The 26,920-nt window shown below is 38.7% G+C and overlaps 1 protein-coding gene across 2 annotated transcripts in view; it reads left to right on the forward strand.

The window, feature by feature from the left end:
• Nucleotides 1–2,319: 2,319 nt before the first annotated feature.
• Nucleotides 2,320–26,920, forward strand: part of LOC109409885 (serine/threonine-protein kinase ULK2) — a 140,673-nt gene continuing 116,072 nt past the window's right edge. The window contains exons 1-2 of one of the 2 annotated variants that reach the window (XM_029875217.2): nucleotides 2,320–3,525; nucleotides 20,838–21,011. In XM_029875217.2, the coding sequence (XP_029731077.2) occupies nucleotides 3,436–3,525; nucleotides 20,838–21,011 (264 nt within the window). In that variant the 5' untranslated portion in view covers nucleotides 2,320–3,435. The remainder of the gene's footprint in view (nucleotides 3,526–20,837; nucleotides 21,012–26,920) is intronic. The other variant, XM_062855765.1, reaches the window with a different exon arrangement.

The following is a 26,920-nucleotide window of genomic DNA, read 5'->3' on the forward strand; positions in this document are numbered from 1 at the left end:
AAAATCAATTGCATTTAGCTACACTGTCAATAGATACCTTGTTTAAAAACAAAAAAAAAACGGTTTCAAACTCTTAGAAAGTTTATGTAATCAACGCCGTGTGCGTGCCACATTTTTATTTGTAAGGACTGTATCGGAAATTAACTATAAACGTTCACAATTGCCTAAAATATAATCTGTTTGAAATAACATAACTTTATTTTTGGAGATACTATATAAATCTCTTAAATAAAGAATGGAAGTCGGATTTAAAAAAAAATCATTTAACTTGGACTTTTATCTCAAAGATTGCACAAATGTTTTTAAAATTTCGGACACCTCCTAAAAATTTAAAATTTCGAAAACTGTGGGAAAATATTCATTTTTTTCTCTAATTTTTGTGCAAATATATTCTTTTCCAGAATGCTCATGACACGAAGGGGAACGACTCTTCCCGATATCCTAGATTTTTGGCCAAAACCTACAAGGAATCACATATTTTTTTCATAATTTCAACAAAACTGAAGAAATTAACAGAAAATCGATCAAAATCAACCATATCCGACATATCCGATAAAATCGATTATAATGTTGGCTCATCCACATAAAATCGAACAAAATCGATGCACATCCCTGAACAAAAATGTCAAATTTTCTCGTTTTTGTTTTGTTCGCTCTGTTCTTCCGGATGGAACTTGTTTATAAACAACAGCTGATCACGGATGTGGCTGTTGTTTACATAGTCTACGCATTGTTTTAATCCTCAGTATGCCCTTATGTAGCAAATATATCTTCTCAATAGCATGCATTTCCCATATTTCTGAGGTTATTCGTTGTACCATTCGCTAATTCCAGCAATTCCAACTGCTGAGCGACCAGCTGATGGCCGACCAGGGGACCCGCATGCGGCAAGGTAGGCCTACTGCTCATCTTTTGCGAGTGTGTTAGTGTGACTGGCAACGCGACCAGAAGCCTAGTCGAATCCTGCTTGGAAATCGGTTTGTTTTGTCGATGGGGGTGGCCCGCGAAATCGCATTGTGTTGTTTGGGAAGGCCCGCTCGATGCATGTTAGGTAGGCGTAGTTTGTTCGAGTTTGACGTGCCTGCACCCTCCCTGTGGCCGACGCCTCGGTCGACGCTGCTGATTGTTTACCGGGAAGGGTTGTCAAAATTATCGAGGTGGCGTCGCGACGTCGTAACATTTTAAGAGATGTTAGCCGTTTTCAGCGCCGATTTTCGACGATTTTCAAACGATTTTTTTTCATTTTATTCGATTTTTCAGATATGTTCAATTTTTACCATTTTGCTGAAAATAAATAGCATAAAATCGATTTTATCCTGGAAAATGGCAGAAAATGAGAAAAATCCGATAAAATCGAACCGATGTTCAGTATAATGAAAACAATTATGAATAATTCAGAAAATCAAACAAAATTACGGCTTATCGCACGGTAACTGAAGCAAATTGATTACTGTCGACCCCCTCGCAGATTGGTTGTCATTTTCAGTTTGACATTGAATTATGACATCCAGGTGCTTTTTAGTTGGCTGACAGCTCAACTAACGGAGCCCCAACTAAAAAGCCACCCAACTATTAAGCCCACAACCAGCGGGTCATGACTGTATAATGAAAACACATAGTTCAGTGAGGTCACACTTTCAAAATTTACCATATGTGTAGTAGTTTTGAAAATATCATACCTACAAATTACAACCGAAGTTATCTTGTGGTTAATTTTACTGTTAATGTAGTCAGGTGTATGTTGTCAGGCAAATACTTGTTTTGTTTACATACTGAATTATTTGAAGGTAGCAAAATCTTTTTTGCAACTTTTCAGTGAAAACCCGATTGTGAAAAATATTGTGCGTTTAGCACTAAATTGATTTCCGAAAAAACTTCATTGACTTCCGCTGCCTTTCCTATGCGTTAAACATAACGTCGGAAGTAGTGCGCTGTATAGAAAACCAGATTTACTGTACAGCGCACTACTTCCGACGTTATGTTTAACGCAAAGGAAAGGCAGCGGAAGTCAATGAAGTTTTTTCGGAAATCAATTTGGTGCTAAACGCACAATATAAAATATCGTCCGACAAATCGACATTTACCAGAAAAAGCGAAAGGCCGTTCAGTGTACCTTTTCAAATGTAACGCGAGAAATGTTTGCTTCCGCAAGAATTGTTCACATCCCTCGATCGCTCTCGTGTGGTGCGTCCTATCCCTCATCGAAGCTGTCAGTTCAGTGTTGACAGCTGCACCAGATGTCAAAAATTTTCCTTTGTTTTTGTTTGTGTGTTGATGAGAGAATCGCCATCATCGAAGTGTTTTTTTTTTCTCTTGAAGGCAAAAACCTTTGATTCTGTACGGCGGAGGAATAGATTTCTCGCACTCTATAGGTACTAGTTTGAGAAGCTATCGGTCGGAAGCAGAGTGCATATAGAGACGACGGGGTGCGCCGTGTGTGAATATAAGCTGCTCAAGAAATAAGGAAGAAAAATAATAGTGACTTTCGTTTCGGACATTACTTCGCTCGCTTTCCTTGATTGTGGATTTTGCGTAGTCCACAGCAGGTAGAAGGATAAGAAACTTCCAAATTTTGCAGGTAGAAGCCTGTGCCGCGAAAGAGTTTTCCGCGATTCGCAGTTTTCAGTGGGGGCGCAACACAAAGTGCTTCAGGGGAAGGAAAATTTGCGTCGCTCGCGAAGAAAAGTGTCAGTTTTGCTTGGTTTTCGGTCGATTTTTCGTCGTTACGCCAGTGATAGGGAAAAATACAGGAAAAGATACCCTGGCCATTTCATCCCGAATCGGTGGTAATCATCGTCATCCATAGTGAGGGGCCGCTGTTCAGAGGGATGAGTAAGGTTTATTGATTTGCAGTGCGAAGAGGAGAAAAAAAGTGTAATATTTTGCTTCGTTTTACCATTGCCTCAGCTTCGCTCCTGTCACCTCCGCCCTAGCTCTGGTAGGAAGGGAAAGTCAAAGCAACCCTTGCGTTTGGATGCGGAAAATCTGGAACAGAAGTGTCATCCTGAAGGAAAAAATCTGATTCACAGGAAGTGAAAAGTTATAAAAGTCAAGCAAGAAATTTTAAAGTTCTAGAAGAAGAATTTTGCCCAGAAGGAAAGTGAAAATTTTCATGGGCAAAAAGAAGCAAATGCATTAATTTGGAGCGAAGAAAATTACTGCTTGACGCCAGAATTCGATGCACCGCAAAGAAATCGTAAATCCAAAGCTAGATGAAGATAGCGTTTTAAGCAATTAAAAGTTAGTGGATCAAATGTGAAGAAAAGTGTGATGCAATAAAGTTAATAAATCAGTGTTGTTCTGGTAGTGTTGAGTGTTATTTGTTGCAAAAGTAAAACGACGCAGAAGAACGGAACGGAACGTAAGTGTTATTGTGTTGCAAAAGGTCCCCGAACCACCACTGTTTAGCAGCCACCATTCTCCATCCTCGTCATCATGGAACTGGTTGGGAACTTTGAGTACAACAGTAAGGACCTGATAGGCCACGGGGCTTTTGCCGTGGTTTTCAAGGGACGGCACCGGGAGGTGAGTGCGCGACTTGTTTGATAGATATTTTCTTCTTTTTTCAGCAATCATCATAACACTGCCATTTTTTTTTTCTTTTACTACTGGGTCCAACTTACAACACTGATTGGAGTGTTTCAGTCTTGCTACATTTGTTTCTAAAATCTGTCATCGAATACCATCAGCGAAGCAAACAAGATGCCAGATTGGATCTGGCAAACATCTTAGTACGGTTGGTCAACTATTAGCCATGAACACGAAAATGCTGGGCGGGGATACTTACCACTATACTATCGAGGAATAATTCTGGATTGGTGTTTTTTTTTAATAGCATTGTCTGCTGTCGAAAAAGATGTTCTCATGAGTGGTTTATGCCAGTGACATTCAGAGCGTTTTCCTTAATACAACGTTCTGTACTTGTTACAAGTCAACGTTGGCTATTTTTTTTAACAAAAGGCATAAGCAGATAGATAAATAGAACTTAAGATGGAATCCATTCTTCAACAGTTGTTAAAACATACGTTTTAGTACCAAATTTTCTCGCTGCAAAAAGTTTCTGTCAGCACAGCATATTAGGCAGTCGTCCTTACGTACTCAACCTAGATAAACTTCTGATTACCTGCTTTGTTATTTTTTCAAACTCGTTATTTTAAATCCGACTCGCGGAATATCTCAATTTGATAATGAACCAGGCTTCCAGAACTAGAGTTACAAGGTGAAAACATTCCTGGATTCCGTTGGAGTGGTGCAAACCCTGACAAAGATCCCCAGGAAATTGTTCCAGAATGAAAAAAGTTTGATAAAGCCGTAAAGAAAAGGCCACATTATGAGCGGCCTAGCCAATAAAGTGCTTAAAATCGTACACAACAAAATCTCAGCAAAAGAGATGCGAAAAATTCTCTAAAATACCTTTGCAGAACACAAATTTTATTCCCGAAGCAGTTGAATCGTTTGAAGCTGGAAGACGCGGTATTCGAAAACCTCATCTGGAAATTGAAGCCAATCGAAACATCGATGCAAAGATCAATGAACTCAATAAGTTTCTAGACTGATGCCACAAATGCGGAAAGCGTGGCCATTTCGAAAGAGTCGACAGGCAGAAATGGAACTATGAAACTACGAAAAACGGAATCTTTAATATGACAGATCAGGCAGGAAACCAATCAACTTCCTATGATCGCATAATTGTCCCATATAAAAAGGAATCCCAGCAAATATGGGACTGATATGTGATCATAGGCATGCAAGAACAACACTCCGGAGTCAGTTACCATTTGGTGAATGATCAAGATGATTCTGCAAAGTACAGGAAGCAGAGATAGCCGATCATCGCGGAAAAAATAGAAGATAAGGGAACAATCACTGGATACAGCAAAAGAGGCATGCCATTGCGCATGGAAAACGCTCTGTTTGTTACAGAATTACGGAGCAATATGATGTCAGTAAAGAAGCTTACCAACGCAGGTGTGGACGTGACGTTTACTGTTGCCTTTGCTGCAGAAAAAATCTAATCTTTTTGATGAGCCCCATGAGAGAGCAACTGTTGGAGGCTAACATAGTAGCCAGCCATCGATCAGTTGATATCCAAGCAATCGCCGCTCATATCTTGGCAACCGTAGCAACCATCAATCAACCTAACAACTTGACATTATATAAGTACCGATACCTGTGAACTCGATTCATTCTGTACCTACCACTCGAACAATAAAGACTAGTAGTAAAGTACAACAGATGGCGACGAGGTAACCGACAATTCAACGCTCAAGAGTAAGAACCATGGCACCACCTGGCGGAGACAGCGAAACACTGATACAGCAAATTATCCGGCAGAACCAGCAGATGGCAGAGCAAACCACGCGGTTGATGGTCTTGTTGTAGTGATTCGGTATTCAAGAAGGCTCCGGATCCGTTCGATCTTCAAGCAACCCGGAATTCATCATTGAATCTCTGGCACTTTGGCATTTGGACAATGGCCAAATTTTCGACCGGTGGAATCGCAAGTACGAAGATCTCTTCCTGAAAGACGGTGCGAAATTGGACGATGCAGCGAAGCAACGTTTGCTCCTGAGAAGCCTCAGTGTCAACGTTTTCAGCCGTTACGTCAATTTTGTGCTTCCGAAACATCCCCGTGAGTTCACCTTCGCGGGAACTGTCGAGAAACTCAAGGAATTGTTCAGCATCCGGATTTCACTCTTCAACGAACGGTATCAATGCTGCTGATGAACAAGCTAACTCCAGATCAGTTCAAGAGATTGGTTTTTATTTGCGCACTTTGCTAAACGAAGGACGCGGACATTCGAACACGGCTACTCTCGAAGCTGGAAACGAACGCCGACGAAGATTGCAAACTGGAATCTCTCATCACGAAATGTCAACGTCTTATACTGCTATTGTGGAACTGAAGCATACTTCGATTAGCTCCGTCTGGGCAGTCAAACAGAAGAAGCCTCAATCGAACCCATCTGGACCGAAATCCTAGTAACAAATGAAGCACCCCGAAGACACTCTGTTGGTAGTGCGGCGTTCGTTCTCCAACCACGTTTGTAAGGACTGCAAACAAACCGGACACAAAGAGGTCTACTGCGGCTGTTATTTAGTGAATCCATTAAGAAAAAAAAAGTTGAAGGTCAACGGTTTGCGATCAACCAGGTTAGTAGTGACTCCGGATCAGAAGTGTCGCTGCAGTTTACAATGGCTTCGGACATCACCATCATCTCTCGGAAAATCTGGAATAAATGTCTTGGATCCCCTCAACTACTTCCCACAACAAGAGCAGCAAAAACAGCGTCTGGCAAGCCTCTTCAACTTCTTGGTGAACTTCTCACTTGTCGGTGTCACCGAATCAGGAAAACGTTACGCGGCCAACAACAATCTCAACCTGTTGGGCTTGGAATAAATCGACTTGTTTGGACTATGGGACAAGCCATTGTCGGCGATCTACTATCAAGTTCACGTCGATTAGTCTAACGTAATCCAGAATCACAAGGCAAGATTTTCAGAAGTTTTCCGGCAGGGTTTAGGACAGTGCACAAAAACTATGGTACGCATGTTCTTGAAACCCGGAGCTATGCCAGTTTACAAACTGAATCGGCATGTACCATTCACATTTGTGGAGAAAGTTGATGCAAAACTGGACCCTCTTCAACAACTGGGTATCATCACCCCGGGTGGCTTTTCCCAGTGGGCAGTATCAAACGTAGTAGTCAAGAAACCAGCAGGAAAGATTCGGATCTGTGCCGATTATTCAACCGGTCTGAACACCGCCCTGGAGTCTAATAACTACCCGCTGCCAGTTCCCCATGATATCTTCAGCAAGCTCAACGGATGCAAGTAACTCAACATAATGGACCTTAGTAATGCCTACCTGCAAATAGAAGTGGATCACGACTAAAAACCTTGCTGACAATCAACACACATCGCGGACTATTTCGTTTCAACCGGCTAGCACCTGGCGTGAAGTCAGCTCCAGGAGCATTCCAGCAGCTGATGAACACGATGATCGCAGATCTCCGAGAATCGTTCCTGGATCGTGAAATCCTCACAGCTCTTATTCAACGTCTGCAAGAGTATGGCTTCATTCTCTCTGAAGAAAAGTGCAACGTGCTAACAGCTTCGAACAAAGTATATATCTTGCACACATCGTTGACGAATCTGCACTACGACCGGATCCTGCCAAAATCGAAGCCATTGTCAAGATACCTCCTCCCAGCGACATTTGCAGTCTACGACCGTTCCTCGGTGCCGTGAATTTCTGTGGCAAGTTCGTATCAGAAATGCACCATCTACGAAGATTAATCGACGCACTTCTCGAGATGGATGCCAAGTTCGTTTAGAACTACGACCGCCAGAAATTTTTCCAGAAGTTCAAAGAAGTGCACCAGTCAGATGTTCTCCTAACTGATTACGACCGGAATCTGGATCAACGCGGAGCGCTCTGAAAGCGGTGGCACATGCATCCCGGTCTCTTGCCGATGCTGAAAAACGTTACGGACAGGTGGAGAAGGAAGGTTTAGCTCTGGTATTCGCTGTAACGAAGCTCCACCGGATGTTACTTGGACGTAAGTTTACGCTGCAAACGGATCATCAGCCGCTCTTGAGGATATTTGGATCGAAGAAGGGATTCTCAATCTATACCGCTAATCGCTTACAACAATGGGCACTGACGCTTCTGTGCTACGATTTTGACATCCAACCCAAGCAACACACATGTTATATAAAAGTTACGACAGCGCAAGTTTTGGTTGTATAGAAGTTTATTTTACGTTATTTCAACACTATGTTAGAATTACGTAAAATAAACTTCTATACAACCAAAACTTGCGCTGTCGTAACTCTATTATACAAGTGTGTTGCTTGGGAATGGTTCTTTGCCGTCTCATCAGCGATCATTCAAGACCGGAGGAAGATTTCGTCACCGCTTCATTCCAATTGGAAGATTACATTGAAATACCTCTTCAAGAAGCAGTTGGATTACTTCCTGTGACGTGTGACATGGTACGTAGCACTACAATAGAATGCTCCGTTCTCCAGCAAGTTGTCAAGCAAATCGAAAATGGATGGCCTACTCACATCAAGGACATTACAAACCCCGATGTTCGACCGTTTCACACCCATCAGGGCGCCTTGGAATTAGTAAAGGGATATGTTATGCTTGGAAACCAATTGGTGATTCCTGTACCATTGCGGAATCGGATTCTGAAGAATCTCCATTAGACCGATGCAGATTCTCCATAGAGGACATCCAGGAATGGAAAGGATGAAAGCTGTCACAAGAAGTCACGTCTATTGACCCAAGATCGGCGACAGCATTTCCGATTACGTCAAGCAGTGCGACAAATGTGCTATTCATTCGAAGACACATCCGAAAGTTCATCTACAATCATTGCCGCTCACACAGTCTCCTTGGGAACGCATCTACATACATTTTTCTGATTCAGTTAACGGCCTGCATTTTCTAGTGGTAATCAATGGCGGGAAACCTTGAAGACAGCGTTGCTCAAGATTAACGAGAAGGAAAAGATCTCCGAATCATTGCAAATCTTCCTTCTTGCCTACAGAACAACCCCAAGCCGTATCTTAAATCCTGAATGGAAAAACTCCGTCTCAGCTGATGCTCAGAAGAAACATGCGAACAGTCCTGAGTCTACTCCAACCATGACAACCGATGAGCCCAATTATCAATCAACAACAAAATGACCAGTTCAATTGGAAACATGGCGTAGTATCAAGGAATCTACAAGCTGGTGATGCAGTTTATGCTAAGGTCTGCCAAACCTATTCAAAATGGAAAAGGGTCCCCGGAGTCATTATTGAAGTCATTGGTTATGTGAATTTCAACATTCTATTGGACGAATAATATGGTCGACGCAAGTTGATCCGTTCACATGCCAACCAAATCAGGCATCGCTTCGACGACCAACAACTAACTAAGGAATCAACGGAGACTTCTTCCCTCAACATATTCGTGGACGAGTTTGCACGACAGGATAATTTCCAACAAAACGAAGTCACTATCATTGCTCCTCCACAATCTGCACCGGACCAAGAAGTTTGCATTAATTCCACTGATGATGACGAAGCATCCAGTTAGTCTAGTGGCTAAGGCTCTCCTCTCCTCTCCTCTTCTTGGCGTAACGTCCTCACTGGGACAAAGCCTGCTTCTCAGCTTAGGTGTTCTATGAGCACTTCCACAGTTTTTAACTGAGAGCTTCCTCTGCCAATGACCATTTTGCATGTGTATATCGTGTGGCAGGCACGAAGATACTCTATGCCCAAGGAAGTCAAGGAAATTTCCTTTACGAAAAGATCCTGGACCGACCGGGAATCGAACCCGTCACCCTCAGCATGGTCATGCTGAATACCCGTGCGTTTACCGCCTCGGCTACATGGGCCCTAAGGCTAAGGCTATGGATCGCCAATCCGGAGACGGCGGGTACGATTTCCGTTCCGGTCGGGAACATTTTCTCGACTCCCTGGGCATAGTGTATCATTGTACTTGCCTCACAATATACAAATTCATGCAATGGCAGGCAAAGAAAGACCTTCAATTAATAACTGTGGAAATGCTCAAGGAACACTGAGTTAAAGCGTGGCAGCCCAATTCCTAGTGGTGATGTAGAGCCATAAAGAAGAAGAACGAGAAATTCAACCCTGTACAAGTCAGCCAAAGCGACTATTCTATCCTGGGTAAAACCTTTTGATGTGTTATGGAAATAAGATTAGAGCAAAGTTGATGGCCAAGCAACTATTCGTTCATTGAATAAAACACATAAAAACCACAATCGAACCTAACAATCGGACAGTATATAAGAATCAACATTTGTACATTAGCCCATAGAATCAAAAAATGGCACTTCCGAAGGAATTTTAGATCTATGCTGACGAGCTAAGTCAGTTCCGCATTCGGAAATATGATGTCGGAAAGTTCAGTTCAAGCAAAGTCCGTTCATTGAGAATCTTGAGCCAGATTCAGTAAAATGTCTGTCCGTGTCTCGATATTGACTCATCTTAAAAGCCAACCAAAACTACCTGTCTCCTGATCGTTGTTATCAGCACTTATACCGTTTCTGAAAGTCTGATAGTCAGCAAATAAATTAGCTCAGCAAATAAGTTCTCCAGTACCGACCTATTCTGCTGATAATTACTTAATCAGTTCATGTTTGGGATTTGCTTTGTGTGACCTACTTTGAAACTGGCTATAGCTATTTTGCAGCGTATTCGTATTCCTTTGAAATGCACTCAATTCTATGTCTGGGTCTGCCAATCCCATGATGATGGAATAAAACGCGTATGCATTTGGCATGATTCACGTTGTTTTTACGTTTCAAACGTCTGTCTAAGGACGACGACAACCGGCATCGAGTTTGACTAACAAAAATCTGCATTGCGAGGTAAATAGGTATTATATACAACTGATAAGCGTTCTTATGGGTACTTGCACGAAAACAAATCACATTGTACCGGTCTTGGCGGGACGCGGGTGTGACGTTTTTGTTGTGCTCAAGATTAAGTTTCGAAATAATAAAAAAAAATACGTGAGGCGTAGGATGATGGTTCATTTTAGTATTTCGACTTTGGTACTGCCACAAAAAGATACAGTATTCACGGCGTCATCAAATACTTTCTAGAAAGGAGACTGTTGTCAACTGCCAACATAATTTTATAAATTTTTATGTTGACAACAATAAAGCTCTCTGGTAAAATTAGATGGCTTTTTGATTTTTCTCCAAGTTCTCTGGTAAAATTATGGCTTCGTCCACTTGATCCCTTTTTTTAGTACTGTACATTCCAACTGGCTGTCTTCCAATTTTGCCTAAACTCCATGTATTAATCTGTATTCCTTTTTACAACAATCGATTGATGTAAGAGTAGATAGTAATCAAAAGAATTATTTCTTTATCAATAGTTTACCGAATATTTAATTAAATATAATCTCAGATTCTACTTGAATAGTACTGCCATCTATCCGATTTGAAAATATTCCACAGCAGTCTTGGATAGCTTTTGAACTTCTTTTTAACTTTAGTAAACGCTGTCCTTCTAAGTTTTGATATATATTTTGAAAATTTAGACGGACTTAATGAAGTAGTCTTAACAAATCGGCGCAAGTTTGATCCATCATTAATAGAAGTTTGAATGGTGGGATTACAAATTGTTTTTATTTCTTCATTCGATAAATGAGAATTGTAATATGATTTACCATAACTATTTACGAAAACATTTCGATCGATATTCGCTGTTTTTCTTTCAGTAATTGACCAACAAGAAACAGTCTACCATTGACGTATCCAGCCCACCATGACTTGTTAGTTTCTCACATGCCAGGTGGTTTCCTTCGCGCTCGATTAGAGATAAATCAATTATTCCAATCCCGGGTCGTTCCTGCTAACATATACGCACGCACCCAACCCGAACTCTGCTGGGCCTGTTCGTCTAATTTGAATAATTTCAAGATCATCACAAATGGTCGATTCATTCACAGCAACAACAACAACAACAACCACAACACCACATTGTTGGACAGGCAGGTATAATTCTGTTCTTACCATTTTCTTACCAGTTTTACTTTGGCCGATCAACAATCAGCAAACATCCAACAACTCAAGGACGTTTCCGATGGTGCGACCCGGTGTCGTCCGTTATCGTTCCATTATACAGGGTGTTAGGTTCCTGAGTGCAAACTTTTTAAAGGGTGATGGAGGATCATAAATGTTACCATAAAAAATGTTCAACGCTTTTGGTCAAATATCAACCATTACGTACTTATTGAACTTTCCATGTTTTTTGATAACTATTGCCGTAACCGGCTATAACTTGAAAATGGTCAAACTTATTGCAGTTTTTTTACCCTTATTCGAAGGATTATTGAATTTTCTATCAAGTGGCATCATTGAATCGGTTGGTTTAGTTAAATAACTAAGTTTTCTAGAGCAAGTAGCTCAAAAGTTTTGTATTTTAATTTGTTTTTGTCAATTATTTTTGAAAAAAGCGTAATAATTAAAAATTATTTCTTTGGCAAAGTTGTGGCCTCTGTTTTACTCTACAATTCGTTCTTTGACATTAAACTTCTATCTCTTATCGTTTTCTTTCGATTTAAACATCACATTTCAGATCAAAATTTTGCAACTGTCAAGGTAAGCACTTTTTTGCGAACTGAGCCGTATATTTAAATCGAAATTACAAGAAAACGATAAGAGCTTGAAGTTTGGTGTCAAAAAACGAATTGTAGCGTGAAACAGGAGCCACAACTTTGCCTAAGGAAGAATTTTAATTTATTACGCATTTTTGAAAAATAATTGACAAAAACAAATTAAAACATACTACTTTTGAGCTATTTGCTGTACAAAACTTAGTTATTTAACTAAACCAATCGATTCAATGATGTCATTTGATAGAAAACTCAATAACCTTTCGAATAAGAGTTGCAAAATAGGTCACATTCCGTGTTTTTACATGGTGGAGATCAACTTTATCTCATTTCTTAAAAGTATTTGAATCGTGATTGACATAATTTACATGGAAACTTCGAAAACAGCTTGAAAACCTATCAAAACTAATTTTTCAATTTTTAGAGAATATGGGGTAAAATGGGACATTATTGTGATATGGGCAGCATGAAAATGTTCCATATTCGTTGCGGATAATCTTTGCTAGAATAATTATGAATGTAGATCATCAACGGAGACCTTCATATGCTTTCTGGTCAAATTTGGCAACGAAACATGAAAATTAGAATGAATTGGGGCAAAATAGGTCACACCCTTGCTCATCCATGGTAAAAATAAACTCTATCTAGTTTTATTTATGAGTATTTGCATCATAATTGCATGTTATTGCATGAAAACTTCGAAAACAGCTTGAAAATATATGAAAAAAAAACTAATTTTTCATAGTTTTGAAGAAATATGGGGCAAAATGGAACATTATCGTGATATGGGCAACTTGAAAATGCTCCTCCCTCGTGGTGGATAATCTTTGCTAAAATATTGAACGTTTTTCATGGATGTAGATCATCAGCGGAGATCTTCATATGCTTTCTGGACATATTTGGCACCGAAACATCAAAATTAGAGTGAATTGGGGCAAAATAGGTCACATCTCGTGCTCTTCCATGGTGAAAAACAACTCTATCTAGTTTTTTTAAAGAGTATTTGTATCATGATTGCTATGATTTGCATGGAAGCTTCGAATATATCATGAGAACTAAAAAAACTCATTTTAATAGATTTTAAGGAATATGGGGCAAAATGGGACATTATAGTGATATGGGCAACATGAAAATGTTCCACCCTCATTGTGGATCATCTTCGCTGAAATATTAAACTTTTTTTTTTATAGATACAGATCGTTAGCGGAGATCTTCATATGTTTTTTGATAAAATTTAGCACCGAAACTTGAAAATAAGGGAGAATTGGGGCAAAGTAAGACACAACTCGTGCTCTGCCATGGTGGAAATCAACTCTATCCAGATGTTTAAGAGTATTTGCATCATGATTGCTATGATTTGAATGGAAACATCGAAAACTGCTTGAAAATCTTTCATAATTAATAAGTAGTGTGGGGCAAATGGGGCGTTATAGTGATCTGGTCAGCACGGAAATGTTCCACTTCAATTGAGAACAACCTCTACGATAGTATGCAACGTTTTTCCGGGTTATATGTCGGCGGCAGAGGTTTATCTTTGCTACTTTGTTATGTTTTGCATTAAAATAGTGCAAAAAAGGGCAAAATGGGGCGAAATGGGACCTTTCCCGTGGTCTGCACAAAACGAGACCACCACCATTCGATTCCTTGTCATTTTTTACATAGAAATAGGTATTTGATGCTTTTCCAAACCAGCGGCTTCTAAAAGTTGCGATTTTGGGTCCATTTTTTCCCACTGTGCAACAGTTCGATCTTGAGTGCAATACTTCAACACACCGAAGGTGTATTCGTGAATTGTTGTTCAATACAACTAAATCTTACACTAGTTAGAAATGTTTATTTTCCAAACTAATCATCATCATGGATTGGTGATGTAAAGAACGGACATTTACATCGAAAGTGGTGAGAATAAAAAAAAATCATGACATTTTTTTCAGGATCTTTCGTGAAGTTTCCCAAAAATGTAAAAAAAAATCACACAGTTTACATTGCTGGTATAAATAAAGAAGTTTCAGCTTTTGTTAGTGTATCCATCTATAAAATTGACTACAAGGATTTTTCCAGTAGTTTCATCAGGGTCTATTTTTTTTTTGTAAATAGGTACTTCTTGAAATGCCTCCTAGGATTTCTCACAAAATTCCTTCCATGTTTTTCACGCCATTTATTTTGGTATTCCTTCTTGAACTCCTTCCGGAAATTCTTTTCCGATTCGTGCCAGATTTTTCCCAAGATTCGAGCATTTCTTTCCGAGATTCTGCCTTGAGAATCTGCCAGGATGCCTGAATTTGTATCGATTTCTTCTGGATTTTTACGGAAATCATACATAATTTCTTCCAGACGTTTTCCCGGTATTTCTCTCGGAGTTCCCGTGAGTTTTTACCAGGCTTTATCTCGAGGCCTCCACAAGAGCTTCTCTTAGGATATATTGCAGATGTTGTCGCAGAGTTTCTGGTAGAGTTTCTCTCGAAATTCCTCTTTAAGATTTTCCGCGATTATTTCCAATGTTACTCTTGAAACTGCCCCAGGAGAACTTCCCGGCATTTCTCCCTGCGTTGCTACAGGAATTATTCCTAGGATTTCTACTAGAGCTCCTCCAAGGACTTTTCCTTTGATAACATTTTCACTTTTTTTTCTGCAGAAATTTCTTCCGGGATTTCTTCCGAAGTTTCTGTTTGCTGCTTTTATTTAAGAAATTTCCGATAGCATTCTTCTAGAGTTTCTCCTTGGAATTCTACAAAAGTTTCTGCTGGGATATTTCCTAAAGGTTCTCGTGGGTTTTCTTCTGTATTTCCACTTGAGTTTTCTCTCGGAGGTTCTCCTGGGATTTCTCCCAGAAGATTTATTCCGGTGTTGGTCCTGGGATGTCTCAGAGTTTTTCTGACTTTACTCTGTACTTTCCTGTAAGATTTTTTTTCCGGAATGTCTTCTGGGATTTCTGCTGGAGCTACTGCTGGTATTTCTGCTACTGCTGGCACTTCTCTTTTCCACGAAGTTGTTTAAAGGATTTCTTGCGATGATCGACCTGAGATTATTGTTTTGCAGATTTTCTCCGGATTATTTCCAGAGCTCTTCCCGATTTCCCTACCAGAAATTTTCCCGTGATTCTGGATACTCCTTTTGGGATTTCTGTAATAATTGCTTTCGCAGTTTTTGCAGGAATTGTTCAAGGTGTTTTTCTCGAATTGCCTCCTGGGATAATCTTCGAGATTTCTTGTAAGAAATTGTAAGAGATATCTGAAGGAATCCTGGTGAAAATTTTCGAAAAACTCCGCAAATACTTTTGGAGAAGTCTTGGGAGGAACTTCGGAGAAAAAAAACCCTGAGTGAAGCAGAGTCAACTCGGAAAAGAAAAGATCAGGGAGCAAATCCAGGAAGAAATTTCGAAGGATTTTAAGAAGAAACGCTAAAAACCTTTAATCCCGGGAGAAACTACGGGTGAAATCCCGTGAAGAAATTCAAGAAAAATATCGGGATACTCTCTGGAAGAAATCCCTAGTAGAACTTCTGGAACAAAAAAGTCCAAGAGAAACTGTTGGAAAGCTATCCCGAAACCACTAAGAGACATTCCTGGAAGAACTTTGGAAAAAATGGAAAGATCTTCGAGAAGAATCTAGCGAGAAACTCTGGAAGAAATCCCGAGGGGTACATACTCTAACAAAGAGTCTGTTAAAATCTCCTGCTGAAATCCCGGGATGAACGGTAGAAAATAAGGACCCAGAAACAGTTATCAGAAATTCCGGAAAAAAACCAAAACAATCTCGAAATGAACTATCAATGGAAGCAAATACGCGAAAACCACTGGATATACTCGGAAAAAAACTAGAGGAAGCCTGAAAAAAAAACCTTTGATAATTTCAAGATCGCGGAAAGAATTCTGCGAGAAACTTTGAAAAAATAAAGGAAGTATTGTGGTAAAAATCTATGAGAAACTCAAGGCAGTATCATGATAGAATTTCGATATTTCAACATTACTATACCAACATCACAGAGAATAGACATCCAAGTTCAGTTTAAAAACTGTGTAAGGAACATGGTAAGGAATTTATTGGTGATATGGTCTGTGAAATTACTGATTGGATTCCTGAAAGTTTTTGTCCTGATTTTGAGAGTTTTGGGATGTCATTGTAGGAGGAAATGTCAAAGCAATTTCTTGCAATTAATCCCAAAGAGCTCTGGATAAAATCTAGGAATATTCCTTAACCGATTTTGTATTATCCGCGAAAAAGTTTTGTAAGTAGAATTCAGCAATTTGATGGAATAAATTAAATAATAAATCTTGCACATTTTCCTGAGACATTTCTTAAATTTGGGCTATTTTTTTTTATTTATAGGGGGATTAGGGGCATAATGGACACCCTAAGCAAATGGGTACGTTAGAGCTGTATAACGGAGAAAAACTTAACATATTATCAGTTGGTTTACAACTTTAGCTTGTTTTCTACGTATTTCAATCATTTGCAGCAGGTAGAATGTCTTTATTGTGAAGAAATAACGAATTTGAAATCGTGTATTTTTTAGGGCTGGCAGGAAAGGCACGGGGCGAAATGGACACCCATCGGGGCATAATGGACACCCCTGCATATTTTATGCTAATTCTTTAATTACATCGACCAGTTAAGTAATTTACCTTCGGAGATCAATACCACAGATATAATACTCCATCTTAGACAGGTTTACTTAACATCAAAGTTAATTATATAAACTTTAGGCTAAAAAAATCGGATTGATTGTTTCCAAACTCTCTAAAACGCCTAACAGTATGCAATGCGCGTACATCCATTCGTAATTGCCAGTGTTCATTTCGCCCCGAAACGACTACAAAATTAAAATTGCTATTTTAAGTAAATTCTGATCAAAAATAAAATACTTCATCCATTGCTAAATCTTCGTATACATGTAGATAAGATAACAATTCCCTTGTTTTTATGGTTGACACACTTTAAAACTCGTAATACCTTATTTGATGCTGCTTCGAAATTATAAGAATTCCACCATATGAAAAACTTATTTCAATTTCAATGATATTTTGGTTATTTTGGAGCAATTTTAATGGTACTTTTGAAAAATAGAACCATGACTTGTTCCTTTACACTTATGCATTAAAAGTTTTACATAAAAGTCAAGGGTTTCGGCAAAAGCAGGGGTGTCCATTTCGCCCCGGGTGTCCATTATGCCCCTAATCCCCCTAAACATTAAAAATTTCCTCTTGGAAAAACCTGGATAACTTACAGATTTTAATTATGTCTATGTGTCTATGAGTAGACACCCACCTCCATGTTTTTCCCGAACAACTCTGTCTAATATTGCTGCAAGAATTATTCCAGGCATTTCTCAAAGGCTGTTCCAAAAATACATCCAGGATTCTGGTCAGAAAATCAATTTGAGTGGTGTCCATTGTTAGGCCGAAGGTCATAAGGCCGAATGGAGAGAAGTGATCAGTCACTGCATTTCTGTTTTTTTTTTAATTAAAAAGAAAACATAGTTAAGATAAACTTACTTACTTGATGCTTGATAGGCTACAACTCGTAATGGTGAATCTAAGCCGAGTAAAGTAATCACCTCCACTGGTCTCCGTCCTGGACCAATCGCTTCCAGTCGCCCTGAACGAGTCCTTAGTTCTCAACTGTGAAATGCCAACGTGTTCGCGGCCTACCACGAAGCCGACGGCTCCTTTTTGGTTTTCTGCTGAATATTATTTAAGCTTGTCGTTCCTTCGGCATACGAGTTACGTCGCCAGCCCACCGCAGCCTGCCGTGTTTTATTCGCATCACTATATCCATTTCTTTATATACTTGATACAATGCGTAGTCCATGTCACGCCGCCAGATGCCGTCCTCCAGTCAGTTTACCGCCGAATATCATTTGCAGTTCTTTGCATTCGAAGACTACAAAGAATACGATCAACTTCTCTCAACGTTTACTATTCATGGCAGTATAGGGTAACGGTCAAATTTTGGACCCCTAAAGGCCCATTGTTTGAATTTAAGCTAAAATCAAACAGATACAGAGGATGTTACACATAATGATGATGTTAGTGTGACCGTAAAAACCTCCAATGCCCGTCAAAATACCCACTACGTCATTTCTGGCTGAAAATTTTGTGAAAATTACTGAATTTCGAAGCATTAGTTTTAATTTTTTTGAACACCCCAATGTATTTTGGACCCTCTCAAGATATTGTTGCGGCGGTATTTTGGTGAAACTATATTGTCTAATAGGAAATTATTAATTAGAAGATTTAGTGTTAAGTTGTGCGTCGAGTGAGAGAGTTCATTAGAGATTAAGAAACTAGCATGTAAGTTATTCATAGGGAAAATGAAGTGTAAAATTACTAAAGATAATTCTATTTAATATAGCATTGAAGCTGTCGTAAATACGCTGCTCTCAGTATGTGATTGATTGATTGATTTATCTTTATTTGAGAGACTTTCAGCCCTTCGCTGGTTCGTCTCTCTCTCAGTATGTGTTTTTTTATAATCCAGAACCAGAAGAAACTCGCGCCAACACATATATTTTGGACACCCGGGGTTTAAACCCGCTTGAAACTATTTTCGAAGAATCTGCCACTTGGATATGCTGGATCACATCCTAATTAGTCGATTGATTCTCTTTTCATAAACATGCCGTGATACTTGCACGGATGACAAGATTAGCAAAAAATGAATGAATGAACGACTCAGGGGCTTTAAAGGGGGTCCAAATTATATTGGTTACCCTCCTAGAGCAACCTGAAGTATCAGGGTATTGAAAAGAATGTGCACAGCAAAAAGTAATCAACGGAAAAGTAGTGTTATTTAAAGGTACAAATGGATAAATGAGTAGTACAACGCTTTTTGCATAGCTTTTTAACCAGCAAAGATACAACATCAGAGAAGAGAATTGTCGGACAAAAGAGATACAAATGAAGCAACAAAGAAGGCGAAATTTTTTGATGATAGACATTCAACAGCGTTGCAGTGTTCACCAACTCGAAGTTAACCCTCGAAAATTGCAATGCAAGGCTCAAAAATATCTAAACTCGTGGTATGCGATCTTTATCCTATTCTCTTCAAGTTGAGACAAACCTATGTCGCATTGGGTGGATTGTCGTAACAAATTCAGGATGCGACATTGTCGATATTGTTGCACGATGATTGAATTTTGATTCAGTGTACAACACACAAAATTTGGACAATTCAATGTGTTGTATTGAAATGCGCGATTCCTTTCGTTTGACACCTTTCTTGAACTTTTGCACAGAGTCATTCAAAACTAATTTTGCGGTATTTCGTTTTTTGCACTTGATTTTGCACAATTCGTTTATTAAGGATTATTTTTACCCAGAGCCCTATTCCTTTCGAATGGGCAGAGTGTAGTGAATTCTGAATCATCGAATCCGCCGAATTAAAATTTCCTGTACCAATTCTGAGCCAGTTGAATTTTGAAGTGAAATTGAAACGACAAATTTTGCGTAATTTTTCGATTTGCAGGTTTTTGATAGCCTACAACTGATGAGCCATTAGCAAAGGTGAATTGGAATATCTGTAATTATTGGCCACTTCTCGTTTGATATGACGGGAATTAGTGCATATGATAAAGCAGATTTCTACCCCATTACAAGAAAAATCGATTTTCGCGTGAAAAAAATCCTGGTTGTAACTATACAAACAAGATCAATGATCTGTGGGTACCACACATCTCCTTTACCGTCAAACCAAAATCAATATGTGATGTATTTAAAACAACGTGATGGTTATTCACATTACTTTCAACGATGTTTAACGAAAAAGCCTTTTGAAATGCAGTATGCAATTACTAGTTTAGAAGATTCCGTTGTCGGTTCAATATATTGAACAGGTAAGATGCTAAGGTTTGCAACAGTTGCATCAATTGTGATAGTACGATGTTCTCGTTGATGACAAGCACACATGTTCGAGGCATGACACTCGAGTTTGCTATTTATTACATTACTTGATGTAAAAAAGTATTCACTAGTAAAGATTTTTTATCAGTAAGAGAGGCAATCACTAATTTCAGATCCTTGTCTAAATGACATCTGGGTTTAAATATTTCCCTTCTATTACCACAATTTCACAGGTCGTCCAAACATCATTAGTAAGTCAAGAAAAGCACATCCTTTCAGTTCCCCTGTTCGTATACTTGAAAAATAACATTTTCCGTATCCGACTCCAATAACTAAGCCCATCCTTGAATACCGACTCTTTGACATTTTCCAAACGATTTGCTCCCCAACTAGAAAAAAAAATCTCAGCAAAAAAGTGTTTTCATTCGCAACTATTGCATGCACGGCTACGGCATCATCAAGTAGGTACCTACTAACCGTATCGCAAAAGAAGTGAACTATAACCGTACACGGAACTAAGTGAACGCGAAGACGGTGACACAAAAAATATGTATAATAATAATAAATGGCATTGGTGTCCCGTGGGTATCGATTTTTCCTTGCCCGACCATCACACCGTCACGCGAAAAACAACTTCACCGAGAAGGACTTGGTGCTTTGAGTTCCTTCAAAGAGGCAGAGACTGACACAACCCAAGTGTAATGCACATCAGATTCGAAGGGGGCGTTGTTAAGCTGTTTTGAATGAACCTATACCTAAGACCAAAAAACCTCGTCTTTATTGTCTCTCTGTACTCTGCCTGTATGCTTATCCTCACTTTTCCCTTTTTTCATTTCCTACTTTCAGAAACATTTCCCCGTTGCGATCAAAAGCATCACGAAGAAAAGCCTCGCCAAATCGCAGAGTCTGCTCGGCAAAGAAATCAAGATCCTGCGGGAGCTGAGCGCGTTGCATCACGAGAATGTCGTAACACTGCTGGCCTGCACCGAGAAGGACCACAACGTCTACCTGGTGATGGAGGTGAGTGCCGTTTTCCTAATTTGTTTTGGTAGGGGAATGTAGGGTAAACTGTATCCTTGAGGGAAAAATTGCCATTCTTCTCAAAATTTCCTATCAAAAGATACACGGATTTATAATTTGCTAAAATAATTGATTGATTTTACAATCAAATTCAATAGTTTTTATTCGTTCATAGATCAATCAGTCTTGTAAAATGTCAAAACTTTCAAAAACGTTAATTGTGGTGTGATATTAGCAATATTCAAATGTCAACGCCACGTGAAATTCGTGATATTTAACAGCACTACTATGTTAGATCGTTCTTTTTAAATCCAAGTTTCAAAACTTTGAAACTTTTTTATATGACGTTTGAACCACCTCTCCCTAATGTGAGTGAGTAGGCTGCTCCTAAGTGCCTTCTTGTTTGAGGATTTTGTCTTTATTTCCCTGGCAGTCCTTTTGATGGCATCAGATTGTAGTAGCTGCCGTCTGTCTTGGTTGACGTTGAGATCTGTAGATTATACCTGTCGTGTCGAGAGAAGTGGGCAGTCTTGATGAATTTCAAGTTGGTTTCTTATGTATGTTACTTCTTCCATCATGAGCATGACCATCATCATTACGAAGGATTAGTATGGTTGAGTTACGGACAGATAAGTAGTTGTGTGTTTCTTGTAGTACGAAATGAAATCGGAATAATTTTGTTGGAAGCATCTCCTTCTCCACATTAAAAGTAAAATAGTACTTTTTATAAAATGGGGGAAATCATAGGCTGAAAATATTGTGGATTATTCGTTTGATTAGAAATTATTGCGCCTTTCTAAGAATTAGTCCGGAGAAACCACTCCCTGAATTATTATTTTTGTCACGAAATGTTTCTGTAATTATCTCAGAAGAGGCTTATTAAGACGAGCTTGGTGGTCTAGTGGCTACCGCTTCTGATTCATATGCAGAAGGTCCTGGGTTCAATCCCTGGCTCGTTCCTTTCCTCCTACTTTGTATCTTTCTATCTACTTTCTCTCTCTCTCTCTCTCTCTCTCTCTCTCTCTCTCTCTCTCTCTCTCTCTCTCCTACATATACATCTCATGTATATTCGTATGTTACTAGCGATCGCTAGAACCAGAAACGGATTGAAAAAAGCCGTTTCCCTTCCTTCCAACTTTCATCACAGCACAGTGTCAATCTATCATATAACGCCTACAAGTTATGCAACCAAGCGGACTGTGCCGCTTCACAGTAATCTTCACACAACCTATCGCTTTACGCCTGGCACCCTTGCACCAATGCATAATCCATGTGTCAAAAAAAAAATTCCTACCAACACACCAACATCCGCATGACCTTGTGCAGGCGCAGAGGATTCAACGGCCTGATGTGGGCAAGCGATTGCAATCATCACTTCCCTCCCCTTCCCCATTGACCTGCAACCTGACGCAGCAGGCGCCATTGTCGCCTAAAAATACAAGACCACCAACGCTCACACACTGAAGATGCCTGTTAGTCCCAAACAGCTATCTCATTGGTTCCTTGTGTGAGTGTAGCTGATCTGGCGATACTGGAGTTGCAACTGCGGGCGGTCAATCAAGCTCAAGCTCAAGCTTATCTCAGAAGAGGCTTATTCTTACAGGAATTCCATTAATCAGTTCTGAATGATTTTTTCTAAAGATTCCTCCGACTGTTTTTTTAGAATGTACTTCTTTAAAATTTTCTCCAAGATTACCACCCGCCCGAAATTTAAAAAGTTTGATCAAGAATTCCTCCAATGCCATCATGACCATGTAGTTTTGACCATGTTTACATAGATTTTTTTCTGGAATTCCTCAGGGAATTTTCCTTGGATCTTCTTCAGGAGTTTAGAAATTTTCCAAAAGATGCATGTTGAAACTAGTGCACGGTTTTTTTTTACAGAAATTACTTCGGAAATATCTCCCGGCATTCTTTAGGAAACAAATTCAATAATTGCTACAGAAGCTCATGCATGTCTACCTTTAAACATTTCTAAAGGAATTCCTCGAGGGATTTTTCTTTGGGATTTCTTCAAAATTTCTTCTAGAAATTTATCATGATTTTTTTTCTAGGAATAAGAGTTTCTGCAGAAATTCCTCCAAAGATCTCTTCAAAAGATGCAATTTCAGGAGGAATTGCCTCACAGAGATTCGGATATTTTTTACAGGTTGTTTCCTCTAGAGGTTTACTTTAGAAACTCCGTTTTTTTCCTGAAACTCTTTGAGAAACTAAATTTGATTTTTCCCAAGGTTCCTTCAAGTATTACTTCATATAATCAGGGATTCTCTCTGGCACTTTTTTTTAGATATTTATCTTAAAAACTCTCAAGAGATTCTTCTGAATTTCCTTCAGGGGTTTCTTTAAACATTCTTTAAAAAAAATCCGGCGTTGCTTCAAGAATTTCTCCATAGATTCTCTCACCAATTTCTGCAAAATCTACTCCAGCTGGATTCCTTGGCATTTTCAAATAAATCCAAGAAAGTCTTCCATTCTTCCATTCTTCATTTAATCCAGATATTCAAAGACTCGTTTATATTTTTTTAACTTTTTTTCAGTGGTTCTCCTCCCCACGTTTTTTTTTCTGCAAGATTTCATTCAGAAATTTCTCAATGTAGTACTTTAGAGATATTTTTATACGAATCCCTACAGATATTCTTCTGAGATTTTCTCCAAAGTATCTCTGGGATTTTTTTCAAGGATTACTTCAAAACATCCTCCAGGGATCCCACAAAAAAATATAAGGGAGATTCTTCAAGACTTTTACCAGGACATTTATTTGCCATTTCTGCAAAAACTTTTTTGTGAATAATTCAGAAATTCCTCTAGAGATTTCTTCTGGAATCTCTCCTGGAATTCCACGAGCATTTTTTATTGTTTCAGGAGTTTCTTCGGAAATTTCTCATGATTTCTCTTTTATAGGAATTAAAGAGTTGTTTCAAATAGTTTTCTTAGGTTATTTTTTAGGCATATATTCAGAAATTCCTCAAAGATAACTCCAGACATTTTTGTTCAGGCATCTCTCAATAAATTATTCAAGATTTCTTTTAAAAATCTTCAAAAGTATACCCCGAAGTTTTTTAGGGGATTTCTTCAAATAGTCCTCCAGGGATTTTTTGAAGAATTTTCTTCTGGGATTTTTCAACAATTCTTCCAGTATTTTTTGGATTATTTTTGGGAAAAAGCTACTGAAAAACACCCTGGAGAAATATCTGAAATCACTCCTGCATAAATCTCGGTAGAAATCCCAAGTTGTACTTATGACAGAACCGCAGATGTTATTTCTAAACAAATCCTTTCTGCAGGAATCCCTGAAGGAATTTCTCAAGGAACAATTGGAGGAACCCTTGAAAGAATGTCAGAAGAAATCTCTGTAGGATTTTCAAAAACATTTTAGCGAAATTAATGAGAAAGTCCATAGATTTTTTTTGAAACCCCTTTCTAAACTAATAAAGAATCTCTAAAATACTGAGAAAATATCTGAAGTTATTTTTACCAGAATCGTTAAATGGATTTCTTAAAAAATCTCCAGTAGAATCCCTGTTCAAATCTCTAGAAGTAATGTTCAATAAATCTCTAAAGGAATGTTCGAAGAAATTTTAGGGAAAATCTTGAAAGACAACTTCCAGAAAAATACATGGTGAAACTCCTCAGGACACCCTTGACGAAACTAGAAAATTTTATTGAGAATTTTAATGAAAATTCCTGGAGAAATCCTTTTACTCAATTCTTGGAGAATTTTCTGAAACTATTTTTGAAGCAATCTGTGGACGTATTTATAAAGATATTCCTGTTGGAATTCCTGGTTAAACGCTTAGATAAGCTTTTGTAAAGATCCCTAAAAACACTCCTTAGGTATTTCTTAAAGAATTTCCATTCAAATTCCTAAGAATTATTTCTGATGATATTCCTGAGCAAATACATGGATAAATATCTGGAAGAAATCCTGAAGGAACCTCTGTATGAGCTTCTACAGTAATCTGGACTGCTTTCTGCCTGATTTACAGAAAACAATGATGTAAGGATTTCTGGAGTTTTTTTTTTATAGAATCCATGAAGAAACTCTTGGGAACATTTCTACAATAATGTTCAGTGGAATACCTAGAATAATTGTCGGACAAAACTATGGGAAACTTGAATTAGCTTTAAGTTAAAATACACATATGTAAATAAAAAAATGAAAAAAAATCTTGTTAACTTCTTGAAGTCTTGGTTGAAATAATGAAGAAATTGGAAGGATTTATGAAAGAATTTCTGAAGGAATCGCTGTTGAAAATTCTAAAGGCATCTTTGGCGAAATTTTCGAAGGAATTTCTAAATGAATTCCTAGAAGAATTTCTGAACAAATCCCTGGCGGAGTTCCAAAATGAACCCATGCAATCCACCTGAAAGAATTCTTGCAGATATTTCTGAGAGAAGCTATTGAGGGAATATATGAAGGAAGTTCTGGAGATTTTTTTTTTCAAGAATCTCTAGATGAATTTCCGAAGAAACCGCTTAGGACAAAACTCATGTGGTAATTTCTAAAAGAATCCATGGAGCAATATCGAAAAAAAATCTGTGACTAAAAATTAGTATACCTAGTTTACAGACAGCGTCCCAAGAATTTTTGCAGGAATTGTTACAGGGATTCTTACTGGAGTTTTTTTTTCGTATATTGATGCCAGAAACACGTCAGGGAAACATCCCGAATTTTAACAAAGATTTCTACCGGAATCAATCCTGACATTTTTCCCGGATTTTCTTGAGATTTCTGCAGAGATTCCCCCTAGAATATTTTTCTATTAGCCTTTCAGGACGCGCGCCATCAAGTAACCGAAACTGCACCGCGCTCGCGCTGTATACGACGAGCGAGGTTTTTTGGTAGTGTTGTACTTTTTACAACAGCGCGCGTCCTGAAGAGTTAATTCTTTCAAGGATTCTTCCTGTGATTTGAACCGTATTTAAATCTGAAATTTTACTGGAATTCCTCCAGCAATTCTCCGGGAGTTCCTACGTAGGCCCCTTCCAGAACTTTTTTTTTAGATTTTTTCCCAAAATTCTTTCAAAGATTCCTCCCGAGATTTGTCCAAGGATTCCTCAATGAATTCTTCAAAGTGTTGCTCCCGAAATTTTTTCTTGGATTACCCCGAGTATTTTTCCTACGATTACGAGGGACACGTCTAGAAATGCTTCCTAAACTTTCTCCCGAAATTTTTCAAGGAATTCCTCGGATTTTTTCTGGAATTTTTTCCAGAATCCCTCCAGATATCCTCCCAAAATTCTTCCTGGGGTTCTTGCCGGAATATATTTCCATGAATTCCTTCTGAATATCCTGGAATTCGCGGAAATGATCCAGCGGAATTCTTTCAATGAATTTTATCAGATTTTTTTCTAGAATTCCCAGCGTGGATTTTTCCCTGTTTTTTTTCCAGGTTTTTTGGCATAATGTCCCAATTGGGACACAGTTTGCTTCTCTATGTCCAAGGAAGTCAAGGAAATTTCCATTAGTCCCCTTGGAGTTCGCCCAACGATTCCTCCAGGAATATCTGCAGCAGTTTCACTCAAGTTGCTTTCAGGAATTCTTCTAAAAATACTTCTAAAAACTCATCCAGAGATTCTTACAAGGTTTTTAATTTCAAGAATTTCACCACATTTTCACTTAAAATTCTAGAGTTTCCTTTAACAAATGCCCAAAAAATCTTCCAGAAACTTCTCCTGGGGTTCTTCCTTGAATTTTAACAGAAATTCCTCCATGAATTTACTCAGGGATCTCACCAGGAAACCTGAAGGACTTCCTCTGATGATTCCACCAAACATTCCTCTGAAAGTTCCTGCAGAGATTTTTCTAGAAATGCCTCCCAGAGATCACTGAAAAAAAAACAATGAAAGTATTCAATTTCTGATCGTATCTTTGAATGAAATTCCTGGGCTCTCTGGTGAGTTTTATG

This window comes from Aedes albopictus, chromosome 3, assembly GCF_035046485.1.
Source record: "Aedes albopictus strain Foshan chromosome 3, AalbF5, whole genome shotgun sequence".
Taxonomy (NCBI): domain Eukaryota; kingdom Metazoa; phylum Arthropoda; class Insecta; order Diptera; family Culicidae; genus Aedes; species Aedes albopictus.